Source organism: Athene noctua, chromosome 1 (assembly GCF_965140245.1).
Source record: "Athene noctua chromosome 1, bAthNoc1.hap1.1, whole genome shotgun sequence".
Lineage (NCBI taxonomy): Eukaryota > Metazoa > Chordata > Aves > Strigiformes > Strigidae > Athene > Athene noctua.
The window spans coordinates 190,366,039-190,381,517 of record NC_134037.1 but is presented as its reverse complement, the minus strand read 5'-3'; the positions used below and the strand labels follow the sequence as shown (position 1 = coordinate 190,381,517).

Genomic DNA, 15,479 nt, shown 5'->3' with positions numbered 1-15,479 from the left:
TGGGTACATAGGACAGGAAAATTTTCACTGTTTGCTGAGGTGTTTGCATGTGTACCAAGTTACAATAGTGTGAACTTTGGAGGCCAGTAGTAGTGCTCCTATTCCACGAAGTACCTTTATGACTTGAGTCCTAATTGTCTTTCCAGCAAGGCACTGGCTTCTGTAACATGTAGGTACATGCACTTCATTGTTGATGGGAGAATCTGATTATATAATGCTTGTAATCTGAGGCTACCTTCATTTAACATACTGAAGTGCCAGTAGTGACATCTTAGAAACAAGTTGTCAGTCACTTTTAATTTTGTAGACTGTAGTTGATTTCTTGTGAACGCATACATTACATCTATAAAAAATATCATATTACTGTATGATTAATTCAGTTAAAAATTAACACGCTGTTAATTTTCAGGGGCTGGGGAACTACTTGGTAGTAATCAAGTTGCCTTATGTCTCTTAGGAAATAGCTGCTGAAATAAAAATAAATCTCTGCTCTACTAGTGTAGATGATCTAGCTGTAGCAAAAAATATATGTTTATTGAGAACAAACCATGTTACATCTTTTTATTGTCATTTTACATCCATTAGGATCGAATTGTGTCCATGCCTCTGGACAAGGACCATGAAGTAGCAGTTCAAGCCATGAAACTCTTGATGCTTATGTCACAGTAAATAATTTCTTTTTTAATTTACTGTATTGTTTTAATGGCAACAAGATCCAGATGCAATCCTGATGAATCTTCCTGTAATCAGTTACGTGCTGGGAAACAGTTGCTCCTGGCAGGATATGAGTTACAATTAAAGCTGCTCAAGACATGGCATTTTCTTTCTGTGGGAAATACTAATGTTAAAAAACCCCTTGTGTTGAGATTCAGTATGAAAACTACATTTTTATATCTTTATACTTCCTTCTGAAAGGAAATTCCATATTTTCATTTTGGCTTTTTGCAAATAAAGGATCTGCCTGTCTTGGGGGAAGTCCCCACTGAAGATGGGGTCACCACCCCATCTGCTGTCCCACGGTTGCCAGGCCTTGACCAGGAGCTCAGGGAACTCTGCCTATTCCCTGTCTCCCCACATGATGCAGGAAGCCTTGAGCTTTGAGGCTGTTGCTAGAATTTGGACTTTCACATTCTTGGCTCCATGGCAGAGAACCCGGGAGCTATTGAGCCCACAACAGACTGACTGAAAGGAAATGAGCAACTGTATGGGTTTGTTGAAGTGGAAGACTAACAGAAGAGTTGTTTTCTTGGGAGATTACCCACGAGGTATAGATTTGGTAGGATAATAGCAAGGTGGAAGTGTGGGGAAAAACTAGACTCATGTTACGGAAGTATATGAATCCTACTCTGATACATTCTTGAGCAGCATGTTTATTTTAGAAATGACTTTATTTGAAAAATATGTGAAGAATAAATTCTCTGTCCTTCTTTTTCAAAGCAAAATGAGAATAAAACCCCCACTGCATTTCATTGTTAATAGAGTTGAGACGTTAGGACTCAATAAGTGTCTCTTCTGTCTCAGAGTATTAGTTGAATTCAGCTGATGCAGGTGCTTATGTCCACGTACAGCATGGTGCATTGTCCAGCAGCCTTGTGGGATTTGCTATTCTGTTTAAGCCAGAAGTATTGGTCATTGCCAGGTGAGGAAGTAGACTTTAATGGACCAAATGATATGGTATTATAGGTATTTACATTAAATTTAAAGTACATTTGTGTATTGAAGTGCTTCTTTATAGTCTGGTCTCCTATCTCACTTCACACTCCATTGATTTGAGTGGCATTTCTATAGGCCTACTTGAACATACACATCAGAACAGCATATGACGCTGTGAACATAGTATGGTTTTCTGAAGGGAGTACTATTGTTTGGCTCTCACTAGTAGTAGCTAGGGTTCTGTTGTTTCTGTGTTTACAACATCCATTTCTGCATCCCTTGGTTCTCCATGGTGTGCAGCTATTGGAACAATGCACAATGCCATGTCTGTGTGTATAATGTGTCCCTGTGCTAGGAGGAGCAGCACACCATTGTTGAAGTACAAAGATGCTATACACCAGTTATGGCTGCCCTTGTTCTGTCTCTGAACTAACAAGTGCTATATTGGCACTGCAGCTGTTTATCATCTCTGCTTTTATTATAAGGGATCATGTTCTCATTAATGCAAGCTGCAGCTATAAAAGTTTGATCAATGTTTCTTTTTCCCCAAAGGAATTTTTTCCTAATTTTTCTTAAATATGATTTCCAATGTGAATAAATGCCTTCTAAAGTTTTCTGAATGACATTTCTCCATCATAAAATGTAGTTTTCATAAGTAAAGTGAATACATTTTGAAATTGTTTTTAATTAGGCTCTGTGGAGGCATAGAAAATACATGCTCCTCTTCCTTTTTGCTCATCTGTTGCATAGCTGTCCTCCTTTCTGCCCCCCTCCTCCCCAGTTGCTCTGAGGCCTGCTGATTTGGCTTAATTATTAGAGTGATAAAAGTGGTAATTGGGGACTCAGTAAGCAAATTCAATGACAGCTCTTCTCTTTGATAAGACTAGTACCGTTCAGTCTATAAAACCTGTGTGAAGAGAATGCAGACAATATACAGTCACATGTACAGACTGCTTGATAAGAGCCTGCATCAAGATGCTTTTCTACCAGGGGAAGAGCTTATGCCTCAGTACCTACAGTATTGTCAGAAAGGACTCGCTTCTGGTATTGCAGACCAGAGAAATTTCAGGGCTATTATGCGTCAAATAGGTGCCTCTCATAGCTCAAAACCAGTGTCTGCTTATTGAGCAGTAATGTTGCTTGATACATGCAGTAAAGCATGAAATGGGTTTGGGGACAGCAACTCCCCTGCCTTTAAAGTGTAATAAATGACAGCTTGTATAAATGGCACTTCTACTTGTATGCATTGATGTAATCTTTTTTTTTTTTTTTTTTCTGCTTTTGTCATACTGTGTTGGCTTCTGTGTGGATGGCTCATTTTTGTCATCTGCAAATTTGGCAACTGAATTCTAGTTGCCCAACTTGCATTTTCAGTGAGACATGAAAGATGTTTCAGATCAAGTTTCTATTTTTAAAGCTATTGACAAGAACCTCTATCTCATGAACTCCCTATACTTGATTTGGAATCGTGCATTTTTAACAAATAATATAATCTTAACTGGTCAGGTGCTGACCTTTAGAACATATCTCTAATCTTGGAATGAATCTTTTGTCCTTTAATGACATGTGTTGGCAAGAAGCAAGGCCAGGAGTAATTTTTTTCCTCCAGTTAGTCTGTTGGGTGCTCTGTGACTTTCTTGGGGAAAATTTACTGTATCAGTAACTTTCTCTTACTGGCTTCCATAAATTGTCTTTTGGGTGAGTATAGTATCAAGACCTTGTTGCCAGTGAAGCATTTTTGTGATGTTTTACGGTTGCCGTGGAGCTGTGCTCCATGTATGTTAGTAACAGCTTTGATCACCTCTTAACCATCACTGCAGTCCAGTCCTGTGGAATATACATTGATTATATTGCATACCTCTGGCCCATAAATCTGCTATGCTGGCCTTTACATTCTCTCTCTTGCTAGCTAGAGAGGTGGTGAAAACACTGATCTTTTCAATTCACTTAGATGTGTTGCATTATTTAAAAAAAAAAATCCAGTGCTGAATCAAAACCCTCTCACTATGTGTATACCTGTTTTGTTGTGGGTGTGTTTTGGTTTTTTTTTTTTTTTTTTTCCCAAATCCATGTTTGTATTCTCATCTTGTCTGTTTCTGTGAGCTGAGACTTTTTTCTTCTTGTTTGTTGCATGTTGTCTCAGTTGAATGCCAAGGTCTTTGGGCTGGTAGGTTTCTATTTTTACACAGTGTGATGTGATCCCCAAACTGAAATGAGCCTATGAGATTTAGCATAATAGAAATTATTAATGCTACTGAATTATGCATAATTGTTAGCATGAATGTTGCAAAGGATCTGAGAGGGAGTAGAACTAGAAAGAAATAAAAAGGGGAGAGAACAGGAGTGACAATGAGAGACCAAGGAATCTTACTGAAAACATTGCACTTTAGGAAGCGAATCAGTTTAGTGTGCCTACAGCCAGACAATTCTGTTCATTTATGTGTGCTTAACAAAGCAGCAAAAGTAATCAGGTAACTGTAGTAGTGAATGAGGAAAAGTTACAAGCGGTGCACCTAGGGGGACAAATCAACAAATAGCTTGAATATGTAAATAGCAAAGGGGAAAATTACTTTGTATTACATTAGTTAAATGTAACTAGAAATGAAACTTAGTTTTATACACAAAACTCTCCAGTCTGAAATCTAGAAGAGCTGCCTTTGAGATCTGTGAGTGTATTGCACCCACTGAGGACTTCACATAAATAGTTTAAAAGCCATTTAATGGAGCTGATAAATACATTAATTCTCACCACAGTGCTTTGACAGTGGTCAGTAGAGTTAATCCAACTTAAAAGTCAAGAAAGAGGCATGTAAGTTCCCAGTCTCCTTAGCACAGGAGGCTCAAGTCAAGTAGGGGTACATCTCTGTTGTGATTAAAAATCTTAGTCTCCCTTCTGATTCTCAACTAAATGGGCAAAGTGTTTTAGTTTGGAGAGGGAGGGGCTACACAGTAGGAGAAACCTGAAAACTGGATTTGGCAGAGCATGCCATGGTAAATAATGTAATATATTAGTTTTAGTGGTAGATGTAGATGTCCGGTGACAAGTAATTCATTGTTATCGGAGAGCTGAACTCTATGGTTCTGTAGGTTATTTCATAGCTAAGCCATGGACTTCAGAGGAGAAATTGATGTTTGTTAGGCAAATTCACTGTATCTAGCAAGGTTATTCAGGGAAGCCATTGTGCAGAAAACCAGTTAAGTTTACTGAAGGCTTAAATGCTATTATAAAAAGCGTTTTCATGTGAATCCGAAAATTAAGCTGGGGAGAGACATGCTTTGCATACAAATAAGGAAATTATCCACCTTTGTCTTGTTTAGTGGCTTTTAGGAAAAATAAAGAAATGTTATCTTGAAGTTGATAAAAGTAGTATATGAAGCAGTGAAGCAAATTACTCTGCACAGTTCTGATTTCTTACATCAATAACCTGCTTGTAGCAGATTCAGTACTGTCAAAAGGAAATGGCATGGAATTCTTCATAGCTCTTTTGTGATTCCTTCAGGTCCATCATGCTCCAGTTCAGGTGGAGTTATGGTACTGCTTTGTCAAGCCTATTCCAAACAAAAGTGAAAGACCAAAATGGAACAAAGGCATATGCTTTCTCCTCTGTCATCTCTTTTCCATTCTCAGGTTTATGCTTTCTTGGAAGTTAACTTCAGCAGTTTTCTGCCATCATGCACCTCTATTCAAGAACCTTGAGTTCTCTTCTGACATCTTACCTTTCCTGTCTGAAGAGTTAAGAAATAAAAATAAGAATTGCATGTCTCATAGGGTTATGTTTCTTAACCAAAACAGCATAGCCTACAGCATCCATCTAATGTGCATCTCCCCATGTTCTGTCACAGCATAATCATAGAATCACAGTGTACTGAAACATGCTAATCCTATTTTAAAGTGGGTGGGAAAGGACTCTTGTTACACTGTAGTGGCAACCATGTTACGTCTCTGATCACCAAAGTGTCATCTTGAAATACCTGCAGTGACAGCAGGGTAGAAAGAGAAAGAGGGAGATAACAACAGATTAACTGATTTTTCTACTGAAAAAATTTAACTCAGACGTTGCATTTTTTGGTTGATAGCGCTCAGTGCATGAATTATATTTTTACAATGTATTTGAAGATTTAGCCATTGAACTTTAATTTAAAATGCAAAATCAGTAGATATATTCTTTTAAATCGAGATGCTATACCCTGGATTACCAGTGTCCCCATAATGTGTACCAGATCTTTCCCTGCACAACCATTAAAACAAAAAATAATAAGGTGGCAAAACTTTGAAAAGTGCATCAGGTGTATTTTTATTTTACTGTCATGATTTTGATGGTTATCCTTGGTATAAGCAATGGCACAGACCAAGAGAGGCAATGGCAGCAGTCATGTCTCTTCCATACAGTAAAATGGAACAAAAAGCAAGATATAAAATATTCCAGCTGGTGCCACATGCAGAACAAAATGGGTCTGTGATCTCCCTTTAGAATATCCCAACTTCTTCATGACATGTTCACACTGAAGTGCAGAGAAGATGGTATGTCATGACATTGGTATGTGGAAGGCCATGCCTGTTTATTTTTAGGCACCTAAACACAGGCAGGCACTTCTGGCTTAACCTTTATCTGTTGCTTGGCATTCTGAGGGCTGTAAATTTGCAGCGGTATTATTGCTGTATTTGGAGTATTCTTTGAATGTTTGATGATTGGCTTATGTATGTTAAAAAGAAAGGCACCCATTTACTGTGGTATTATTAATGATAGTGGTAGCAGGTGTAGTCAAGTGCTGCTACTTCCAGAGGCAAGTAAAACGCTTAAGCACTCGTTTGAGTGGGATTTATGAGTATAAACCTCATTGTATTATTGAAAGCAGTGGTTGTGAAAAGTTGTAGTAGTATATACAGGTATACCCTCCCATTCAGGAAAAAAAAAAAATTGGGTGCTCAAGTGGTGTCATGAGTGTCTGTCAGCCTGTGCTGCAAAGAAAATGGGTTGTTTCTCCCTCCTTTGCTTCTGTGTTATTAGGGAGTTCTTCATACATGGCTAGAGCTATTGCATCTGACCTGCTCTTGTCTTGAGGAGGGAGGAAGTAACACTGCTGTAGACTAATGTAACTGGGGTAAATTCCTAGCCTCTTTGAAGACAAAACCAAGGAGGTTGGGATTTCAGAAACACAGAATGACTGAAGTTAGAAGGAACCTCTGGAGTTCATCTGGTCCAACCCCCCTGCTCAGGCACAGCCACCTAGGGCAGTTGCCCAGGAGTACATTCAGATGGCTTTTAAATATCTCCAGCCATGGAGACTCCACAGTCTCTCTGGGCAGCCTGTTATATTGCTTTGTCACCCTCATGGTAAAAACGTGCTTTCTGATGTTCAGAGGGAACCTTCTGTGTTTGTTTGTTCCCACTGTCTCTGGTCCTGTCACCAAACAGAACCTGGCTCCATCTTCTTGGCACCCTCCCTTCAGGTACTTACACACATTGGTAAGACCCCCCCGACCCTTCTCTTCCCCAGGCTGAACAGTGGCAACTCTCCCAGCCTTCTCTTATAGGAGAGATGCTCCTCCAGTCCCTTAATAATCTTTGTGTCCCTTCATTGGACTCTCTCCAGTATGTCCATGTCTCTCATACTGGGGAGCCCAGCACTCCAGCTGTGGCCTCACCAATGCTGAGCAGAGGGGAAGGATCACCTCCCTCGACCTGCTGGCAATGCTCCTCCTAATGCAGCCCAGGATACCATTAGCTTTCTTTGCTGGAAGGGCATGTTGGTAGCTCATGTTCAACTTGGTGTCCACCAGGACCCCCAGGGCCTTTCCTAAGCAAAGGAGATTTCTTAGAATAGGCAGTAAGGCAGTTTCATTTGTACTGGTAAGGCAGAGTCCTTAATTTCTACTTAAAGAGATGGCAGGCATGTTGCTGAGGTCTTCAAGCTATCTGAACAATTTAGGCAAGGAATTTTTTAAAAATAGAGACACACAGGTGTTGCATTCACAATTTCCATCGAATGTGAAAAAGAAAACCTGGAATATGAAGAATAAAAAATTCAGTTATTAAAAAAATGTGTACATTTGGCATGTTCATAGAGGAAATTCCATTTAAGTGTAAGAAAAAGGTTTTATACACTGGGGATGGTCCAATACTGGAACAGGTTGCCAGAGAAATTGTGGAGTCTCTGCCTTTGTAGATATTCAAAACCTGACTGGACACAACTCTCAGCAACCTACAGTAGTTGAGTTGATCATCCTCTGAGCAGGGAGTTGGATTAGATGATCTTTAGAGGTGCTGTCCATCCTTAGCTGTTCTGTGATTCTGTGTTGGCCCACTGTAGATCATGGTATGTTTGTGTAGAAATTTCTTCTTTTTCAAGCTATCCACAGTTTTTTGAAAATGCATAGAAAGAAAATGACAAGGGCAGCTTCAGAGAAATATGTGCTTTAAAAGAACTAAATAATAGATTGACATTAAAAAGAATGAAAGAAACCTTGCCAGACTACTCATTTATTTCAATAAACTCCCCATTTCCTTTTAATATAAAGACCTGCCATATCATATATTTTTATTCCTGTAAGTGCAATTTGTTGTCAGCATTTGTTTTACTTTCACTTGTTAAACCTGTAGAAGTTTAATAAATATGATGCTTCATTCATGGCTTCACAGGACACACCAATGCTGATTCATATACTCTAACACACCATGTTACCTCTTTCAGTTTCTTACTGTTTAACCTCAATAAACACATTTTTCCTCGATTTCCCCAGTTCTGTAGATGACTGAATAAGTCTCATAAGTATTTTCCTTTATGCAGATTTAACAAGATATATGTATACTCAGAGCACTTTCTATATGTCCTATTACTGGAAATATATACTGAAGGGAATTGCATGTTAAAAAGGGCCACTAAACCCTCTCTGAAGTATGTAAAGCAGCTTTTCTTTTTGGTTGAGGGCAAGCATTATCTTGTGGTACTGACCCATCACTTCTGGAGACATACTGTCAGCACTTCCATTTAAAGACATTTTTACTGTTTCAGTGACCATTGTAAGCCCATGGAAAAACTGAAAAATTCAAGTGATACATGAGTAAATATATCGTAAAGCTAAAATTCATGGGGTATCAACTTCTATAAATGAGAGGCTATTGGCTGTGAGAAATGAGTGCTGTCTTTTTTTTTTTCTTCCCCCTACTGATTTTAAATCCAAGACAATGCTAAAAAAGATATTTGCAGTGGACACTCCAGTGATACTCTTGTTGAATATGAGCTCATTATTTTTCAGCCAAGTTGGAGGATGTTTTGGGGCTTTATGACTTGTGAGGATGCTATAGGATATGATGGGTTTAGAGACAAATGAGCAAGCACAGGAGGGGCTGCTGATTTTTGTAAGGTATCACTCCCAGCAAATGAAGAACATGAACCCTCAACTTTAGAGGAGGTATTGGACCACTGCTGTAGATGGTTTTAAACTGTTACTACCTGAGGATCGGGTGCAGTAATAAATAAAAATCCTTTCCCCTTACCTGGCTGTAGTAAGGTTAAGGATCTCATATGTTGCTCTTTCATTCTCTGAAGTAGCTTAGTCCAATGATGTTGCTATGGCAGTAAGAAGCAGGCATTTTGAAACTGTAATCCTTGCTTTGGGCTTCACTCCTCTGGTACCTCTTTGGTGGGTTATTCAACCTTGATGCTTCAGTTTCTTTTTTGTAAAAGGTTGATATTAATACCATTTCTATCTCTCACAGAGTGTTCTAGGCTTACTAGTTGGCATGTGGTATTCTCAAGATCTGTGGCTGAATGAAAATGTGATTTTGAGTGTGTTTGTGCAGAAAGGTCACAGTCATAAGAATGCTATCAATAATGTGTTTTGATTTCCTTTTACATGTGACTGTATAAGCCTAGTGTAATAGAACATAGGTTTTGAAATACTGAAATAAATAATTTAAAAATAATTTGTACTGCAAAATGAAGACAGCTTCTTGTTTATTATCTTCTATGGTGAACATCTAAGCATAAAGTAGAGGCATGACTTTCCTATTTGATTACGATTACTCTTTCACTGTGACCACTAATCAACCTAAATTATACTTTAAATTAATGTTCATGTCCATGCAGTGGGCCTGATTCATCATGGCTTACACAGACCTCTGTTTCTCTACACAGTGAGTAAAAGAATGTTGCCAATTTTGTTTGATAGCATTTTTAGATACGTCCTACAAAAATTCTGCTGTTTAAACAAGTTGCACAGCTGTGGAGAAACAAGTCTAGTAAAAGCTGGACATAGCATTCATAATATTCTTTGCAGATGAACCTGAACTATAACTTCCGTTGTTATTTTTGCCTAGGAACTGTGAGGACGTGTTATCAACTGAAGACTGTGAAATGTTATACCAGTTTGTTTATACCACACACCGTCCGCTTGCAGTAGCAGCTGGGGAATTCCTTTATAAAAGGTATCTCTGCCTGCCTGCTTGCATGCCTATTTCTTGCGTATTCTCATTTGTTTCACAATAAAGGTGGATTTATTTAAGAGGGACATTAAGCATTCATTTTTCTACTGGAATTGTGTACCATGAGGGTAGTGGATGTGCTTTCTTCTACCGAATCAGAAGAGAAATGCTGGTTGGGGGTAATCATTTGTTCCCTTGCACAGCCCTGGTACAATAGGCATGAGAAAAGTTGCAGGACTAACAGAGAGAACATGAAACAACTGACTGATCCACAGATGCCATGCTATGTTGAGAACATACCTCCTTTCTTTCTACTTTCTTTTCCTGTTGCTTTGCTTCTTACAAGCTAATTCATCACTTGGCATCTGCTGGATTTCCATAGCTTTGGTGATTAATCACAAAAACGGCCTCCTCTTCTCCCTTTGGAAGATGCCTTATACATTGTAAAGGCTGAATAATGGGAGATGCAGCAGATTAAAAAGCCCTCCCAATTTTCTGTCAGGTTAATGAAGTACAGGGTTTATCTTCCCCAGGAGTAACTCTTATAAATGGTCTTCTTGTAACAATGGTTGCATGAAGTGAATGGAGTTGGTGTACTAAAAAGAGAAGAAATAAATATTCTGTCTCTACAGCTGAGAGAAATAATTTTGCCTTACAGAGAGGAATGAAAATATTTTGGCAAGACTTTTGTGGGGAAAAATTCAGAAATAATAATGATTTGTGTTTCCACACATGCAGACTCTCCTCCTAGTTGTCTCTTCCTATCTGCTGAATTGCTGACATTCTGGTGTTTGTGAAGCCAAGTCTAACAGAAAGACAAATGAAGATAAATTTCTGTTTTGATGAGTCTTCTATCACATCTTCTAGTCTTACTCAGTCTTTTGTGTTGGTCCTAATATTCTATCATAAATCAGGTGTTTTTCCTCTCAGAACACTGCTGCTTTTTGCCATTGAAGTGATTGCCTTGATAACTTTACTTTTTTTCTACCCAGTTTCCCAGTGCATTGTGGACACTTTGACCCTGTAAACCTAATTCTTGTTGTTTGCCCATTTCTTCTTTTGGTGCTTCTGCCAGTATAGAAATATTCATTCTAGTATGATAGAGATGTTAGTGACCCCCTCATTTCCCTGGTCATACTGCTATAAGTTTTAGTATAAATGCTTATGCACCCTCTCCCCTTCTTCTTGGTTTGCCTGAAATCTCCTCAATACCTGCATTGTTAACATAAGTTACTTACTTAGCTGGCATAAATTGTTCCAATAGAAGCAACTTCTGGAAGTATAAGCTTTTAATGACATTGAGTAATGTGGTCCTGCTCTTAAATCTAAGCCATTTGGGCCTTATATTAATCCGTAGGGATGACCTTCCTCTATTTATTTTGGGATTAGCACTTTTCATGAGCAGTACAGTCACACTCATTTTGGATAAAGAGGGAAATGGAAATTGAAGTGTTGTATTGTGCTTCATACTTCAGACAGAAGAGGAAGAACATTTTTTCCACTGTATTTGTGAACTTGAGTAAACTGCCTCTTATAAGATACTGTGCTTTCTTTAAGAAGCTTCAGTTTCAAGAAATACCATGATGTGAATAATGATTGGGTAGTAATATTGCTCCCCAGTTGTTTAAATTCAGCCTAGAGCAAGCCCCTTTTCAAGCAGGAACAAATGCCTACTTCATTATATGTTCATCGCTGTGGAATCTGCATCTGTTGTCCAGAAAGCTGGCAGGGTACCTGTGAAACTTTCAGAAAAAGTCTCTGCCATCCACAGGGGTCTCTCATAATGGAAAACAATCTAATCTCTTTTCCTTTCATCTGATAAGAAAGTCTAATGTAATTTGGAGTAAAAAAGTAGACATGTAGAGAAATACAGTCCTTGGGATCTTGACAGAATTAGTGCTACATTGGCAAATGAGTATAAGGAGAATGTGGGAGAATTGGACTGACTTCCTTTTCTGTTGGCAGGCTGCTTAGTCATGAGGGAGATGAAGAAGTTCAGCCCAAAGGAGGAGGGAAGTTTGGGGCGAGTACTGACCAGTTGAAAAGATTAATACGTTTTTACCTGGAGAGTGAGGTGAGGAGAACAACCCCTGCAGTAAGCCTTGTAAATCGGTGCTGCATGTTAAATCAAGTATTGGCTTCCTTTTGAAAACTATTTTTGGTGGTGAGCTCTGAAATGTTTGGTGTTTAGGATGTTTTCACTCTCTAGGATGAGTTTTTAATTAATACATTTCTGTTCTGTTGTATTAAAATTAATTTACAACTGTGATGATGGAGAGAATCAGTGCTGAAGCAACTTCTGAAAACAACGTGAAAGACTAATGCCACTGAGTGAGGGGTTTTTGGTATGTGTCTGTGTCTTTCTGCAGGCAGATATGAGTTGCTGTACCATGGCTCTATGCTGATTAAGAACTGCCTAATTTTACTGAGAGTTTTATCAGCTTAAGTGCTGTACTTCACTACTTAGCTTTTGAAGTGGTGCAGATCTGCGTCTGGCCGAAGTGTCTCAGGCACAGCAGTTTTGAATCCTTCTGCAAAGAATTTCACAGACGTTGCTTAAATGTTGACTCATTTCTAGTCCCAAGATTGGGTTTTTAGTTGTTAAGATCAGCAATATGAAAGCAATATAGAAGCTAGTTTTAAAGAGATTACTTAAATTACAAAGGAAAGGTGTCCTACAAAGAGAAAAGAAAAGCTTTTTTTCCCCCACTTTCCTGCTTTGTGTCAGATTGAAGACATGGTATTTAAATGTTGATCAGCCTCAAACTAAAAGTTGGAATACTGTGTGTGAATATTTGTGTGAATGACAAAGCTTTGTAATTGGAAAAAGGGAGAGGAACATATGAAGCTGTATTTCTTTTAATGATGTGTTTGCTTCTATAAGCTTGTGTTTTTATCCCTAGTTACACAACCATGTTGCATACCTCATAGACAGCTTGTGGGACTGGGCAGGCAAATTCCTGAAGGACTGGGAGTGCATGACTACTCTTCTATTAAAAAATGCTGAAGAAGATGGAGAAGGTGGGTGAGCAAAGAGCTTAGTTTTGTCTGAATGAATTTCTTGATACTGTTTTCTAAACTTTGCCTTCAAGTAGTTTTAAGACTATTCCATATTGCAGTACCCTTTGATCCCAAATTGTGGACCCCAAGGGCCACAAAACAGATGCAACTCAATGCACTGCCAATGTGATATCTATATCAACATATTTGTTTTATTCAGTATTCTGTATTTATGTAATGTTAGTGTAGAAACTTTGGAAGAATACTTGCATAATGAAGCCGTAATGCTTATGTAGCATTCACTTTTTTTGTTTGTCCAAAACTTAAGAATCTAAAAGTATTAATTGATTGTAGTTTTTCAGGGATATTGTTCATGCCTGAAAAGAAAATGAGTAACGTGTTGAGTTCAGTGACATCTCACATTCTAGAGGATTAGTTTTTTGCAGAATTATTTTAAAGTGAACTTAAATAAATCTTTAAGGGTCCCTTCCAACCCAAATGATTCTATGAATAGTTGTTATAGTAGAATTGGAGGTGGTTGTGTGATTGAAGTCAAAGTTTGTAGACACCAGTGAGTTAAAGCATTTTCGTTCTCTAAGGAGCAGGTTTGTCTTAAATGAGATAGTAGTCAGTAGGAGTAGGCCTCATTAAAACTGTCTGTGTTTTTGGGAGCCCAACTGCCCTAAAAGTTTAGCTAAGAGAGGAGGAATTGGTTTCGTGTTCAGTAAATGTAGAAAATAATTTTCTTCAAATTAAATCAAACACTCTCTAGGTGTTTATTTAGCAACACTGCATCTTTCTTTCTGTAGTGTCCTTCCACAGTTGCTCAGATAAATGAGTAGGCTTTACATTAGCTGTTGCTACATCTTCATTTTTCTTTTGTGTGATACTGAAAGGAAACTGATTTACTTACAGCACTCAGTGATGCCCATGAAAGTGCTCTCATTGAAATTATCCTCGCAACGGTTAGAGAAGCAGCTGAAGGTCATCCTCCAGTGGGCAGAGGTGCAGCAAAAAAAGTCAGTGCATCTTAGTCTTATTTAATGTCCTGTAATCACATTCTCTTTGCCTTATGTGCTTTGCCAGACAGCATGTTCCTTGTGGTAGGTATATCTTAGGAAATAAAACAGCTTATTTTTATGAAACGACATAGTGTCTTTTGACCTCTAGATCTTATTAGTAGTGAATGTTTGAGGAGATAAGCGTTAGAGGAAAGCCAGTTGAAACATGTTATTGACAAATGGTGAGCATTTTATCCATGAGATATAGCTGTTCAGCAATTTGAGTCTAATTTAAGGTTAACAAAAAAATAAAAAGCATCTGGTTGTCTCCATGGAAAAGTATCTTTGTCAGCTTGATATGCTTTAGACAAAGGCATGTGAATTAACCTTGGGTTACATGTAAAATTCCATTCAAATCTAAGAGATTTTATAATTGAAACAAAATGTTTTATCTGCAGATTCTGTCAGTAAAAGAGAAGAAAATACAATTGGAAGATTGTACCAAAATTACTGAACACTTTATTATGGTGCTTCCTCAGCTCTTGGCAAAGGTAACTAACAGCTGCTCTGTGAATGCATGTTAAATATTTCATTAAAATTCCTACAGTGTACTCATATCCTGTTTTTTCTCTGCAGTATTCAGCAGATGCACAAAAAGTGGCAAATCTTCTACAGATTCCTCAGTATTATGATTTAGATGTTTACAGTACAGGACGTCTAGAGAAGGTGAACAGGAATTGCGGTAGTCTGTTCATGTTGAATGTACTAAATTTATGTGACTGTACAGAGTTTAGTGGGACTTGGAACAAATAGGAGACTGTTGAAATACAAATAAATGGTCTCATACCTTGAGGAAAGCAGTCTTATTCAGGCTTTTCTTTTTGATTTGGGGCTACCAAAGAAAAGCCTTAGTGCTTGTCCATTCTGATATGCTGTGACTGGCCCTGGTGGGCAGTCATTTGTGGTTTCATGTGGTAGGCCCAGCCCTGGGTTTTTCATTGTTGGGTGGATAGAGGGTGGGTTATGCCATGTGTCTAAGCTGGTGTCTCCCAGGAGTCTAACAGAATAGGTTTCATTCTCCTTGAAGACTGACTCCCAGCTGCTGGGGTATGACAGTAACTGAAAGATAAGAATGGAGATAGTATATCTGCTATTGGGAGAGGGATGGTCAGAAATGGATAGATGAAATCCTTGAAATAGCTTAATGTATTCTTAAGCTGCGATGTTTACAAGGAGGAAATGTTAGGCAAACACTCCTAGGTTAATTTCAGCACAAAATGTTAACTGGTAGAGAGAGTCAGCAGAATGGCAGAAGTTACCTCTTCTCACTGAGTGAAGACCTCAGTTGCTGACATGATATGAAACATTCTCCCTCCTCTGCTGCTGAGGGAGACAACTT

General features: G+C 38.4%; 1 protein-coding gene across 8 annotated transcripts in view; it reads left to right on the top strand.

Annotated features, from left to right (window-relative positions):
• LOC141961214 (cohesin subunit SA-2-like) overlaps positions 1-15,479 on the top strand; it is a 62,829-nt gene that overhangs the window by 27,578 nt on the left and 19,772 nt on the right. For all 8 annotated transcript variants that reach the window (XM_074907999.1, XM_074907961.1, XM_074907988.1 and 5 more), the window contains 7 exons: positions 586-665; positions 9,975-10,082; positions 12,045-12,153; positions 12,983-13,100; positions 13,995-14,098; positions 14,539-14,631; positions 14,717-14,806. In XM_074907999.1, coding sequence (XP_074764100.1) covers positions 586-665; positions 9,975-10,082; positions 12,045-12,153; positions 12,983-13,100; positions 13,995-14,098; positions 14,539-14,631; positions 14,717-14,806 — 702 coding nt within the window. The remainder of the gene's footprint in view (positions 1-585; positions 666-9,974; positions 10,083-12,044; positions 12,154-12,982; positions 13,101-13,994; positions 14,099-14,538; positions 14,632-14,716; positions 14,807-15,479) is intronic.